General features: G+C 35.3%; 1 protein-coding gene across 2 annotated transcripts in view; it reads left to right on the plus strand.

Annotated features, from left to right (window-relative positions):
* The window catches only part of SYT1 (synaptotagmin 1), a 198,552-nt gene that overhangs the window by 64,092 nt on the left and 121,591 nt on the right, over positions 1-12,869 (plus strand). For both annotated transcript variants that reach the window (XM_069490422.1, XM_069490423.1), the window contains exon 5: positions 1,019-1,186. In XM_069490422.1, coding sequence (XP_069346523.1) covers positions 1,019-1,186 — 168 coding nt within the window. The remainder of the gene's footprint in view (positions 1-1,018; positions 1,187-12,869) is intronic.

The following is a 12,869-nucleotide window of genomic DNA, read 5'->3' on the forward strand; positions in this document are numbered from 1 at the left end:
CGATAAATAAATGACAGATTAAAAACTCTTGGGAAAACTAAAACTTTTTATGTATATGGCCAAATATTCTTCCTTCTTCCCTCCTTAATATACAGAGTTAATTGAGAAATGTTTGCTGGAGCATAAGACAATCATTTACACTGATAAAATAATAGGAAGTGTATGAAAATTGATCAAACCTTCAAGACAAGTCTAAACAATTTCTTAATTAGGTATTTCTATCCAGTTACTGAAGTGTAGCTTACTCGGATTGCATTGCTTTCCCTGAATATTAAAAATGTCACTAATCAACACCCCAACCCGTAGCATCTGTCCCAGATATATTTGAACAGCTGGAGAATTCATCAGTTCTTGGCCTTTTGCCACACTTAGCCTAACGTGTGTCATACCTAAGAAGGAACTTCAAGATCCACATTATAATGCATCTCTGATATTCAAAACGTCAATTTTCTAGTCAGTTCTTGTCAATCAGTAAATTATTTTAGGGAGTAGGTGAGGCACTTGTGAATTTTGTTTAAATTCTTTCAGACTCCTAGCATATCTTTTAATAAATCATTGCTCTGTTAAACTGTAGCATTTAAATGGCTTGAAAGAGTTAATGGAACTTTTGAAACAAGTTGTCGGCCCCTCCGTAATTTACATCCTGACAATATAACTTATAACAATAAAATATTCTATAAGAAAAACTGATTTACAGAGGCAAATGCAATTGGTTGGTTTATCCTTTTATTAATCTTGAAGTATTTATAGCATGACTAATAGTAGGATCCATTATTAATAATACTAACAGCTTCTAGAACTTTGGGATAAAGTGATAAATCACTGTAAGTTCCCATTTTCTCTCAAGTAATTAAAGCCTCGAGCAGTTAGTCAAAAGTCTCCATTTAAGAAATAAGCAAAAGCAAAATTATCACCCTGTTCTATTTATCTGACATAAAAAATTAAACACTATGAACAAAGTAACATGTTTTAAGCATTTTTGTGACCAGGTATTTTATCCTCATCTCTTTTTATTTAGGTGCCGTACTCGGAATTAGGTGGCAAAACCCTGGTGATGGCCGTGTATGATTTTGATCGTTTCTCCAAGCATGACATCATTGGAGAATTTAAAGTCCCCATGAACACAGTGGATTTTGGCCATGTAACCGAGGAATGGCGTGATCTGCAAAGTGCTGAGAAGGAAGAGGTTAGAAATTATTATCATTTCTGATATCACAAGCTGTATTCACCAGTTGCTCATATAATAGCCCATTGAGGGTTGTTCTTTACAAAGGGTGACGTGGGCCTCTATCTGTTAACAGCTGGTTATAAAATAGGGTCAGGGGGACTGCATAACCTTGCTCAAAAGTATTAAATATATAGGTCTTCTGGGTGTTATTTGAAAGAAAAGAGATTTGTGTACTGGCTCTATGAACAACTGCCCCGGACACAAACACACACACGTGTGAACTATTTCTAAAAACTTACAAAATGCTACACAAGCAAACAACTTGCTTCTTTATAAGGACTGTGAAAAATCATCTTATTCCTCATATTTTTCCACAATTATTTTGTATTTTCTACATAAGTTATATAGCTATTACATAGAAATAAAATGGCACTTTTTCCTTGATTATTTCTGTGTATCACAGTTCAGTGTTTCTCCTGAGGATATCAGAGTATGATGGGCAAAACACCCAATATAATTCACAAGGCTTGATATTAAATCCATTTTTTAAATGACTCACATTTTTATAGTACTCCACACATTGTTTTTTTCCCAGTTTTAATAGGTTAGCCCAGTATTTTTCCGTGACTTAAAAAGGAAAGTTCAATATCTTTAGTGCATTTAAGCTACATAATGATCAAGTCTATTTGATTACGCTATGCCTGCCTGGCACTAGCATTTTTCTCTGCAAACATTTCAGTAGGCCAATACCAGAAAAATCAAACAATTTCTAGCTTCTCCAAATTTCTAAAGCAACTCCTTTCCCAGCCACTTTTTAGGTCCCGACATGTAGCTGTAATTACTCAAGGGATTGCAAACAGGCTCGCCATTTAGGGTGGCCAGATCCCTAGAATTCCATAAGATGTAGTCATTTTGGGGTCACCAGGGAGATCAGAGAGAATAAAGGCCTCAGAGAAACTCAACCAAGTGCATCACCTGGGAATCCTCTTAGCCTAAGGTTTTCTGTGACTACTCTGAAGCTACCAACTTCATACCCCCTGTATGATGAAGTAAGGTTTTAGAATAGGCTTGTTAATTGCTATGCTGAAATTAGATTTTGTTTGTGCTCTAAATTTATTATTAGGTTATACAAATAGGAATCAAAATTACTTAAGATCTGCTTTCATTTTGGAGGCAGGTATATATATTGTACAAATATATATCTTATATAAATAGGTTAGTCAACATTCTTAGATATTGAGGTGGATTTAGCCCTACTGTGTATATACAAGAATACCCAAGAAACATGCTGAGTTTTAAATTTTATGATGTTTTTAAGTATAATAGTTCTTCCCTATGAGTTAACTGATATAAACCTTAAATTCAACACTTATTTGAAAAAGGAATATTTAATCAATCATATTGTTTTTAATTATTTAGCAAAGTAGTGAGATGTTTCATAGAATTTTCATATTTTATTGAAGTGTTTGACTTTGTGTAAATTCCTTCTCTGAGGGATAAAGTAGGACCATAACAAATATTAACTCATTGGTTTGTATTAGTTGACTGGTTTTGGTTGGCTTGTTAAACATTGGAGTATGACACACTTGTGTGTCACAATGCCCACCTGTGCAGAAGGCATGGCTCACATGCCTTCCCTTTATCTGAATAACTGTCAGGTGGTATGGGATCCCACGACCACACCCAGTGGGATTGTGAAAAGTTAAGTATTTTGCCTGAGTTAAGAGAATATAAACCAGCAAAGCAATTTTCCTCTTTCAAAAATCTTTGAGTATTAGCTGAGTTTGAGCCTTAAAACTAAACTTACAGGTTTGACTCTAGAATCTAGAATGTTAGGTAGATTGCCCAGAGAGAATCACATCTTTGTTTTCACCCCCTTCTTTCTCTTTCTGTCTTTTCTATTTCTTTCTTCTTCTTCCATGTCTTCTCTAAGACTTTTGTCACCCGAGTCATTCAAAAATATTCATTATGACAACATTTACTACATTCCTGAAACTGTGCTAGGTGTTTTTTTTAAAGAGAAAAGAATAGACTGCTTCTGCTTTCATGGAGTTTAGTGTCAGCTCCTCTTCCTCCCTAGGTCCAATCTTTGTGCCTTATTACCAACAAAACTGGTTTCTGGAGAAAGATCTATCTTTAAGCTCAAACACTCTAGGTTTCAATCCTGACTGATGCATTTACTAGTTCTGAGACTTTGGACAAGTCATTTAAGTGCTCTAAAATTCAGTTTTTTTCAATCTAGAAAGTGGCTTAATGTTATTTGTCCCTTATCTTACTTACAGATTAAATGGAATAGAGTGGACAGTACACCTAGCATAGAGTGCAAATGTTCAGTCAGTGAGAGATCTCTCATTCTTTTTTTCTTGGTCAATCTTCTTTGTGTTCTATTCTCCTTTTGTGTTTTCATCCTCCTCTTTGTTATGCTCTTTTGCCTCTATATCCATTCTTTTCTTTACCACCATTGTGCTTATTGAGTGACTCTGGGAGTTATTAATGGAAAATAATAATTCTGCCATTATATTTTTAAAACTCTTGAGACTTTCCTCTTTGACATCCACCCAGGAATAGTAACTTTTGATTTTTAGTTGAGTGGCTATTTCCCTTTATCAAGGTATAGGAAACCTCACACAACAGATGTGTGGCTTACAAAGTATCTCTGGATGTCTAGATCCAGTTAACAACTTTCTCGTAATAAAGGAAATAAGATTCCAATTACATTTTATAACTGAAGAATTACATATTCTCAATGACATGTGCTTTATCTTTTCATGCTACTGTCCATTAACTGCAGAAAATTATAATTTTGTGAATTGAAATCTTATATTGACTTTAGTTCCTATAATTTTAAAGAAATTGTTTTTCCATTTTACATGAGTGATTTTGTTCATGATTTTAGTTTTGCTTTCATCTACCAGTGCTAAATGTTATTTTTATGTCATAATGAGTTAAAAGATATCAAAGAAAGTCAGAAAAATGAATTCAAGGAACACCTTTGGAATGTAGAAATGAAACCACTAATCATAGTAGGCTATTCATTTATGGACTTGGATTTAAACAGCTTAAATCAGACCCACTGAGATCCACTTCTATGATTTTGATAGAATGGGGTAAAGTTTTGTTGCCAGAAAGTTGACAACTTCAAAGTCATAAAATTATGAAGCAATTGCGTAAGTTAAAGGATTATGTGTTATTTCAGTGATCAATTAATGTGCAAGCAATTTAGAAAGAAATAGCAAAGAGCATGGCTGGTGTGAGAGCCTCATCTGGAAGTGACTAAGCACATGTTTCTAATGAAGGGGGTGTGGAAGAGATAAGCTGGGCCAGGAAGATTCACAACAGCACATGGCTCTCACTATTAAATTCTATCTTCAGATAGAAACATCACTGGTGAGTTGCCACTGAGCTTGATAACGCTCCTCAAATTAACACAATCAAAGCTACCTTACTGATTTAGGTTCAGGTTCACTTAATTTTAGTTTTCTTTAGTGATGCATGATTGACTACTTCCTTCGTCCACCTCCTCACCTTCTAACAGATGAAGGTGGAATTGGACCTTACAGACAACTCAACCTTTCTCTTTGATTTCTTTAAAACAGATCTGAATTGGGAGGTGGATAAATACAAAATTATTAATTTTCTCTTTCTCAGGATGTGGCCTCAAAATCATCCTTTGTAATCAGTATATACGTTTCTTCCATTTGCAAAAGGCTATTGATATGTATAGCCTCAAGCTATCTATGTTGAATTGAGATTTTTTTTTTCTTTTTAATCATTCAAACAATAATTATATCACCCACAAGTCAAACCTGAAACCAACCTTTATACTTTCAGAATAATCCATTTAATACTTTGACTTAATTATTTCAAATTTTACAATCAACAGCTATGACTCCATTTTTCTTTTTAAAAATTATATTTATGACCATTTTTGAAATAGTCTTCGTTCCACACCCTGGCATCAGGTTCATCAACAAAGGACTTAGACCCTTTTTATATTATTCATTTTGTTTCTATTTTTAACTTATTTTCATCCTCATGCTTTTCACTACTGCTTCTTATCTCTAAAAACAGCACAAGAAATAGATAGCTCCAGAAAACAACTGAGCTTTTTTAAAATAACATTCTGCCCTGATCCGCTGCAAGCTTTCATGACTTGACCAGTACTGTTTTATCTCCATTAGAGAGTAAGTCTGTCACCTCTGCTTTGTGTGGAATTCAGTAAAGAGTGATTTTTAAATGAGATTCTGTAACCCAGTGCAAATGGAAAAAAAATTGATTGCTGAATTAAAACAAAGTTGGGACATAATTTAATTAGTACCCAAGCAGAAGGAAAGAGAAACTACTTTAGTGCCTTAATGGAAAATCAATTTTGCAAGAAAATTTCACATTTTTAAGCCTAATTAGAAAAACATTTACTTCACAAAAAAGCATTTGGAGAATGCATATTCGATCAAATAGCACAAGTTTTTTTTTTAGCTTCCAATGGTCACTTACTGGATATTTCTTCAGAATGGGTTAAAGCCATTATTCCTCATGGCATCTTTTAATGCCCAAGGATCATGAAAGAACTAATGTTTTTTCTAAGTACATTTAGCACTCAAATGGTGACTTATGATCTCTGAGAATCGCCACCTAACAAATCAGTGCCCTCATTGGAAATCCTTATAAAGGTTAATTGCTAGAACTTTAAAGCATGGATGCCAACAAGAACCTTCCTTGTCATTCACAATCTCTCACCTTTGAGAAATACAACAAAGACATTCATTTATATCCATAGCATTCCAGGAAGGTATACTTGTTTTTGTTTACTTGTTCATTGTCTTTCCCACTAGGCTGTAAGCTCCATCCAGGCAGCAGCCATAGCTGTTGTTCCCCACTGTAAAACCAAGTTTGATCACAGAGATAAGCACACAGTAGGTGTGCAAAAACATCCTCGTTAATAATAATAATTGTGTTATTTTACAAATGAAGCCTGAAGTATTCCAAAGGCCTATAAAATGTCTTAGCAGTGAACACTGAAAATAGTACCTCTTTGGTTTTTCAGTATGTTTCTTCAAAGAGAAGGAATATAGATGCTTCGGCAAAATCGTTGTTGTTACTGTTTTTATTGATGATTTTGAAAGTAATAATAGATTTTCTCTAGCTTTTTTTTTTTTTTTTGGGAAAGCGTATTCAGTGTCTTTCTCTCCCTAACCCTAATTTTAAGCCTGTTTCCATGATGCACATAGAGCTTAAAGGTTAGCCTAATTTAGCTTTTATTTAAAGTTAAGACTTAGGTAAAATTATTATGTAAGTCTCTGCTTACAATGTATAACTTAACCCAGAGGAAAATAAGGAAGAATCAATTCTAAGGAGGATTCAAAAAATTGGAACAAAATCTAAGGTTATCATATCTAGCCAAGTTTATAATATAGTACTTATGGTTGAGTAGTATTGAATTGTTTTATAGTATATTAAAACTAACATATCTTCGTGTACTTAGTATCTATGTGTCCATTTTATAGGACTTGGAATATATTGATTTCCCTTTAAACTTCAATAGAAGTATAGATACATTTGATTATGGTATGTTTTGGGCCACAGCTATGGTTTACTTGAATCTGAGTCTTTGGTCAGAATTTCAATCACCAATTATAACTGTATTCTTAGGAATAATACATATTATCCACTTTATGATGTGGTTTCTAAAAACATCATAGGAAAAAGAAAATAACTTGGTATATCTCTCCATTGTGTAGGCCTATAATTTAATTGCCTTTCTAGTTAAAAAGACTTTTCAGGTACAGGTAGAAAAAAAATCCAAATTTTCACTTTAGAGATAAAAATTTCTAAACAAAAATTTAATATTTTTTGTGAATTCCCTAGAAAAGTAATACATATTAGGCTGTAAAGCATGAATTAAATGAAGGGGAGAAACCCTGGGAATATTCAAAATGCCCTTTGACTATCTTCCATTGCCCTCCCATCGTCAGACTCTAACCTACCTCATGTCCCTTCCCCTTCACAGCTGTAACCACCCAAAGGCCTGTGTTCACAGCCCGGCCTCCTTATTTCCAAAGTTCATCTTCATTAGAGTTTACTTTCTCTACCTAAGCTGTAAACACAAAGAATAGCTACCATTTCTTAGCGTCTGCAGTTAGGCAAACAAAAATTCTCGTAACATTCTTCAAAATTGGCATTAAATCTTATCTACAAAACAGGGGAGAAAGAGACCTAAGACCCAGGAAAGTTTAAGTAATTTGTCCAAGTTCACACAAGCAATGCCAGAACTAAAATTCAAACACAGGTCTGAAGCCCACACTCTTTTTATTTTATCACACCATCTGCTTTAAACAGTCTTTCTTGGTCTTTTCAGCCCTAAAATGTAGCTGTAAATTGCATTGCCATGTAAAATCCCAATGCCCACTAGTTTTTCTCTTCATATCCCCCTTTTACATATTGGATCATGTAATCTGCCCTGTGCCACTCAGAAAATAAGCAACAGAGCATTTAGACCTAGTTCTGACTCCCAATCCCATTTTCTCTACTCTGCCACTTTGCCCCTTAGTTGACTAATGCTCGGTGAGTGCAAGAATATTGTCTGTTTTGTTTACCTTCTTATCCTCAGTACATAACACTGTGCTTGGATGTTAAGCATCCAAAGTGCTTAAATAAATATTTTCAAGTAAATTGGCTGAATTAGAATAAGCATTTTAATTTTTTAATAGATTTATGGGGTACAAGTTGAATTCCTTTACACATCTATATTGTACAGTGGTGGAGCCCGAGCTTTTGCTGTAACCATCACCCAAGTAGTATACATTGCACCCCAATTCTTTAACAACTGACTCTTAGGAGCTTAAACTCTAAAAGGTTTATAACACTCCTCACACTGTGTAAAAAATATGACCTAAATGTAAATAAACTTCTTCTTAAAGTGAAAAAAAAAAAAACATAAACATGTTTCATAAGTCATATCACCTTCAAGGAAGTCATATTTGAAGGATGCACAATTATTTCAGTTGCACTGCTTACATGGTAGCTCAAAATACTTTCCACTGCCAGCCTCTCTCTCCCAATATGTTTCTCAATGTAAAATACATTCTTTTGTCTGTCTTCAATAACGGCTTGTCTTTGGCTTTAAAAGGCAAGTTTCATTAAAATGGCCATAAACAATTTAGGGTCAAGAATAATAGTTGATGATCCAATTGGGTAAAACAGTTTTACCGACTATGATAAAGTGATAAGATGGATGTTCTTGTGAGGCTTGCTAATGTTTTGAGCATTGGATTTGTTACGTGGTCTCTCAAATGAGGAGAATTCTCATTAGGAGATACGAATTCTGATACAAGCGGTGCTAAGGAAATCTAATTGTTTTAATAGAAACCAATGTATTTTTCTTTTCATCCAAAGAATAAAAGGAGAGTTTTCAGTTGTATTTTATATAAAGCACACAAAGTAGTTTAGAAGCAAGGCTTTCACATATATAGGTTGGCAGAGAAGATAGTAAGGAGTTGAAGTTGATATGGGAACAAATAGAAAACAAAAGAATGAGAAAAAAATGATATAGACAAGAGAAATCTCATCTGCATCTGGTTTTCCATATTATTGAAATGGTGGTGAGATTTTGAGTGGGAAGCAATGTGATCAATGCAGGAGAATGCCTTTTTCCATCTTCCACACATTGGAACCTTTTAAAATGTAATCTTTTCTGTTGATTTCATCATATGTTTTGAAGCAATTTTTGTATTATCTTGTTTGTGAATCTTCAAATTAAACGTTTTTACCTTCTGTCTTACTCCTACCTACCTTTGAGCAGGCCAAATGTTTGTACTATGAAATCTTTAATCCATTACAATCTGTTACTCTGCAATTAGATGAAATGTCAGTAATTGAGTTGTACTAGTTGCACTACAGAGTAAGGGAGGAGAATGAGGTCTTGCTAAAAAACAAGAGCTTAAATAATTAAAGGATGAAAGAGAGAGAGAGCATGTACAGACATCAAAACTCACTTACTTTAAAAATGATTAAATTTTTTCCAATTATGAACAAGAGCTCTTAAATACTGCAAATTAATTTTATTTATTTGACATGTATTTATTAAGACCCTTTTATATGCAATATGTTTCTGAGAATACAATGGTGAATAAGATAGACTCATTAGGCTTATTCAACTATAAATTAATGGTGAGACAGAATTGCAGGGTAGATCAAAGCTCTGGCCTTGAACTCAACCTATGTGACTCACCATGACTCCACTTACCACTGGTGTGTCCTTGAGCTTGTCACTTCATCCTTCCATAAAATGGGATTAATATTACTCACCTCCACAAGTGTAATACACTTAGAACAATACTTGGCACTAGATAAACTCAATAAATTTTTTGATATTGAAAACAATGATCAGAGCCCTTATTTCCTTGCCAGCTGAAATGGCATTGCTCTGACTAGACTCATATCTTTCCTTTTGTGAGTAAACTAAGGCAGTCGAAGAGTTCAGAATGCATGGTTTTGATGGAAGAGGAGATGTCTGAGCCTAGATGTCATGTGGAAGAATCCGTGCATTGTGAAAAGATCTCACAAAGGCCAACCCAGGGTAATGGCTCAGCATATGTGAGTGGAAGATGGTGCTAGCATGGTATGACCCCAATAACCATGCACCAAGGAACTCCTATAAGCTCTGACACCATAGAAAGCAACTCAAAGTTTCAGGCTCTGCGAAAATCAAAAAGACAACAACAACAAGTGTTGGCAAAGATGTGAAAAAGTTGGAACTCGTAGGAATGTAAAATGAGGTAGCCACTTTGGAAAACAGTCTGACAGTTCCTCAAAACATTAGAGAGTCACCATGTTACTCAGCAATTCCACTAGTTATACACCCAAGAAAAATGGAAACACATACACACACACCCAGAAATGTACAAGAATGTTAGTAACAGCATTTTTCGTAATAGCCAAAAAGTAGAAACAACCTAAATGTTCATCAGTTGATTAATGGATAAACAATGTGGTACATCCATACAATAGAAAATTATTCAGCCATAAGAAGGAATTAAGTACTGATATATGCTACATTAATGAACCAGATAGGCAAATCTACAGACAGAAAGTAGATTAGCAATTGCCTAAGACTAAGAGGTCAGGTAGGGCAATGGAGAACAACAGGTAATGAGTATGGAATGTCTTTTTGGAGTGATGAGTGTATCCTAAAATTAGATAGTAGGGATGGTTACATAACCTAGTAAATATACTAAAATCCACCAAATTGTACACTTCAAAGTGGTAAATTTTATGGTGTGTGAATTATTCTTCAAAGCTGTTTTTTAAAAAAAGTTTTAGGCACTAAAATCCTAAAAGGCCTCATTTCAAACAGCACTCAGGTGTTCTGGGAATGTCTTCCCTAATACTGTTCCAAAATTTTTGGGATATTTCTTGAAAATATTCCAGTCTCTCTTTAAATCAGGGCATTTGTCTCCTTATTACCACTTTTCTTGATATAAGGACGATACTAAGATTCCCTTCTTTAGGGATAAGGAACCCAGGCTTAGGCCATAGGCTAGTCAATGAGAACTCAGGACTTAAACATCAGTTTCTCCGATTGCAGAGCTATTTTCTACTACCCTACTCTCCTTTAGTGTAAGAAGCTCTAGGCTTAATTCTCTCGGTATAAAAGTACAGTTCCAAATATGAGAACTACTCCTTTTTGTCTTCACACTGTAGCTTCTCAGAGGTTCCCCTAGTCATTTAATTGCTCTTTTCCGGACCTTTTCAATCAACATCATTCCTTTTATAACTGAGATAAAATTAACATGCACAGAAGTGTACAGTCCAATGAGTCTTGACAATTGTAAACACCAATATCACCACCCCTCCAGTCCAGTTACAGAACATGTCTTACCCCTCTCAAAAGTTCCTCATGCTTCTTTCCAATCCCCAGGTAACCTCTGTTCTGATTTTTTTCATCGTAGGTTAGTTTTCCTGTTGTTGAACTACATATACAGGGAATAATACTATTTTGTGTCTAGCTTCTTTTGCCCGATATGTTTTGGAGATTGTTATGTACAGCAGTATTTCACTTTTTATTGCTGAGTGGCATTCTGTTGTACGAATATATCAAAACTTGTTCATCCATTTTCCCATTGATGGACTTTTGGGTTATTTCCAGTTTGGGGTTATTATAAATAAAGGCATTATAAATACACACGTACAGCTTTCTATGGACACATGTTTTCATCTCTTCTGGAATTGCTGGTTTATACCTTGCTTCTTTAAAGCTAAGATGACCAGGACCTCAGGTAATAATGTATATAGAAATGTGTTGTGATACCTACTGTGTAGGATTCAATCATGTTTTCTTCTCATTGTCACTAGCCTTCCAGATGGTGCTCAGAACCACCTTGATCCTTGGTGGTGTATTGTCTATCCCGTACCACACAGTTGGTAGCTCATCACATATGTTCTTATCCTCTAAGTGTAGCCGCAGAGCCACATACTGCTGTTAGCAAAATAGATGCCTTGTTTACCTGTATGGTTGTCTTGACAGAGTATAAGCTCAAAGGAGTATCGAACTTAAGGTCCATATCCCATAAACTCTGAGTCTCATTTCCTCATATATAAAACACTATTGAAAAACGTAACATAGCTTATGTACTTAAACGTGTTTGAAATTTAAAAGTTATTTTTCAAGCTCAGGTCTGTTTAATACCAAATGGATTCCTAAACAAACAATTAGATATATTGAGCAGCTGCTCACTTTCTCTATTTTAAGGGAGAGAAAAAAAATCCATCCTTTCCAGGACCATTTAAAAGCTTTAGGAGCATTTTTTCTCTCTCTCTCTGTAGGGCCAGTGACAGTCTCAATGTCTTTATCACCACTCCCTTCCAACTTTCCCAGATTTCCACTTTCCAAAGGCAAAGTGGAATGGGCCCTAAGCCTTTTTTCCGAAAGCTGATACAAGAATTCCCTGTTAGTCTACTTTGTACACAACTACGGGCACTCGCTGTCTTCCTGCCTGCCTTATCTTCTCTTTTCTTAATTTTTGCTTTTCTTGAAATGTCTCCCAAATCATTAACAATGTGCAATTATTTTCCCCCTGAAACTGGCCACAGCAGGACTGAGAACAAGAGACGTGTGGCAGAGTAACTCACTGGGGCGTCATGCTCCTGGGCTTTGGGAGCTGGCAGACTCGGGCCTGGGGGACACAGCAGAGCACTGGGCAGGGGGAGGACCCAGAGCACAGCAAATCCAGCTGGGGCCAAACCAGCCACTGACAACTTTAAAATGCTTACAGGACAGTGTTAGTGGTGACTCCTTTCATCCCTGAAGAAGACCCTGTTTTCAACATCCTTTCTGAAAGTACCTTCTACATTGGTATTTTTCTTTTCATGTGGAACTTAATTAGTATATATGCAAGAATAAATTTCTGGACCCTGTACAACACCGGAACTCAGACATGAGCATTTGGGAGTGAAGCAGAAGGCCCCACATACCATTCTAGCAGAGGACAAAAAGGGAAATTTGAAAATACCTATAGTCAAAGTCTTCTCATTCTCTAAGCTGCAGTCTGGAATGTGGTCAGAGGTTGCTATTTACCAGAAGTTAACCGACTGCTCTTTAGTTTATTATTTCTATGTGAACAAATCAATATTCTGACAGGGTACTTCCCTGAATTTTTGCTTTCTGCTAGTGTTTTAAAGAAAGGAGAAAAAAATGTCTTTCAGG

Source organism: Eulemur rufifrons, chromosome 16 (genome assembly GCF_041146395.1).
Source record: "Eulemur rufifrons isolate Redbay chromosome 16, OSU_ERuf_1, whole genome shotgun sequence".
Classification (NCBI taxonomy): Eukaryota; Metazoa; Chordata; class Mammalia; order Primates; family Lemuridae; genus Eulemur; species Eulemur rufifrons.